General features: G+C 55.5%; 1 protein-coding gene across 1 annotated transcript; it reads left to right on the top strand.

The window, feature by feature from the left end:
• Positions 1 to 537: 537 nt before the first annotated feature.
• Positions 538 to 1,641, top strand: CSUI_007818 (uncharacterized protein). The gene has a single exon (XM_068067961.1). The coding sequence runs from the start codon at positions 1,052 to 1,054 to the stop codon at positions 1,268 to 1,270; it is 219 nt and encodes a 72-aa protein (XP_067920063.1). The 5' UTR covers positions 538 to 1,051; the 3' UTR covers positions 1,271 to 1,641.
• The last annotated feature ends 251 nt before the right edge of the window (positions 1,642 to 1,892 follow it).

The following is a 1,892-nucleotide window of genomic DNA, read 5'->3' as shown; positions in this document are numbered from 1 at the left end:
AGTGCTGCAGCCGGCCATCAGTGCGATGTTCGTCGTGGCGCTGCATTAGGGGGATATGCCCGGTGTTTTTGATCTTTTCTTGGATAAGTACTTGACCGTGTGCCTGTAGCGCGACTGCGGCCGGCCGCTGAGTGGATCGACCGTGCGCGCAGGCGCTTGGCAGAAGGACCCGAGAGGTTTCCGCGGGTTACCGCGTATTCGAAGACGTGAATTAAGAGCTGTGGCGAGTGATTTGGGGACTTATCCGACATTTCTGAAATGTGTGAAGGTGTCGTGATTCTTTCGAGAGCGGGGCTTCGACGGACCCTTGTGAATGATTCTTCGTTGGTGAACCCTGTGATGTATTCGAGAGCCCCCGCTGCATGAAACTCAACCGGAAACAGTTGTCCGTTGAACTGACGAATCGTCAGAGAACGTGTGAAGCGTGTCGCTCGCTCAGAACGTCCTACGCGAGGCGAGGAGTCTCGCGGACAGCCTGTGGATGAACCCGCCACGGGCTGTACGCCACAGTTAGGCAGGAGAGTAGTGTGAGCGCATCAAACCGACTCCCGCGCTCGTAGCTACATAAGCATAGTTACGGAAATTCAAAATTGTGACCACCCGCGGCTTCCACATGTGTCTCCGGAGACCAGCACTGGGCTTGCGACACCCTGCGGTAGGGAGTTAGCAGGCTGTTGAATGTGCTTCGCCACTTTAGATGTGTCGAGAAAGTGTCTCCGTGGAACTCAGACTTTTCAGGTATACCACATGGATCTGTGCGCTGGGTTGCTCTTCGGCGACGCCTTCAGGTGCGGTTGCTGGTGTGCTTCGGCATTTTCGAGTAGTGTCCGGAGTGGCGTGTGTGAACTGATGGCGTTGGCCCATCGGATTCTGTCACGTGAGTGACATCTTACAAGGTTAAAACTCCAAAGGGAAGGCATGTAGGGTTAGTACTGACATCGTGGTAACGACTACGGGATCTGGATGCAGCAGGGTTCTCAAGCGTGTCCTGTTTTCTCTTTGCGGACAGGCAGTAAGGCTTCTGGGGGTGACCATCGTCACATCGTCTCCCATGGTGACCAGTGGGAGGGATACCAAGGAGCCGGCGCGTATCTTGGAATCGAGGGAGGTGGTGGCGCGCGGCGTGGTGTGCCGTGTACTTCAGGCTGGCTCTGAAAGCGTGACGGCAGGGGTGAAGCCTAAGAAACATATTTCGGGCACTTGGTCCGGAGTACAGATTACGTGTCCGGGGGTGGTCCATTTTTCCAGGAGATTACGACTACAGGAATAAGTGTAGGTTGAGGATCCGGGTCTCACTGCCCAGAACGGGATTTGGGCGCAGCACGGTGTCTCGGTGTCTTGTCGGATCTTTGGGCGGACAGGCAGTAAGATCTTGGGAGGCGACAATATTGTTTCTGGTGACGACCTGTGAAGGGGCTGCCACACTCACTGTGGTGTATCGCGGGACAGGAGTGGGCGCGGCAGTAGCGAAGCGTGTGGTACCGCCTGCCGGTACCACACACTGCAAGTTTTTTGGCTTCCCGGGGAGGCGCGGCGACGATAGCGTTTGTCGGCCGATCACTGGGCCAGAGACGTGGGTCATACTTTTTCGCATGAGGCTGGCAGCAAAAAGAAATGTTCAGGGCTAGGAGCTATGCCGTCCTAACGAGAACCGTAGCAGGTCTCTCGATGACTTCGTTTTTGTTCTGTGGCGTACAGACCGTAAGAGTTCTGGAGACGATATGCGTTTAGTCGCCTCTCGTGATAGCTTTCTCCAGGTCAGGACTGCAGAGAGGAGGAGTGAGTGTACTGTCAGGAGTTCCGCAAGCTTGGTGCGCGACACCGCTCTCGCTGGGCTGTTGCTTTTTTTTTTCGGCGGACAGGATGTAGGACTTCTGGTGATGGCTGTAGTT

The sequence above is a fragment of the Cystoisospora suis genome (genome assembly GCF_002600585.1).
Source record: "Cystoisospora suis strain Wien I chromosome Unknown contig_4208, whole genome shotgun sequence".
Taxonomy (NCBI): domain Eukaryota; phylum Apicomplexa; class Conoidasida; order Eucoccidiorida; family Sarcocystidae; genus Cystoisospora; species Cystoisospora suis.
This window is presented reverse-complemented; position numbering and strand designations above follow the sequence as displayed.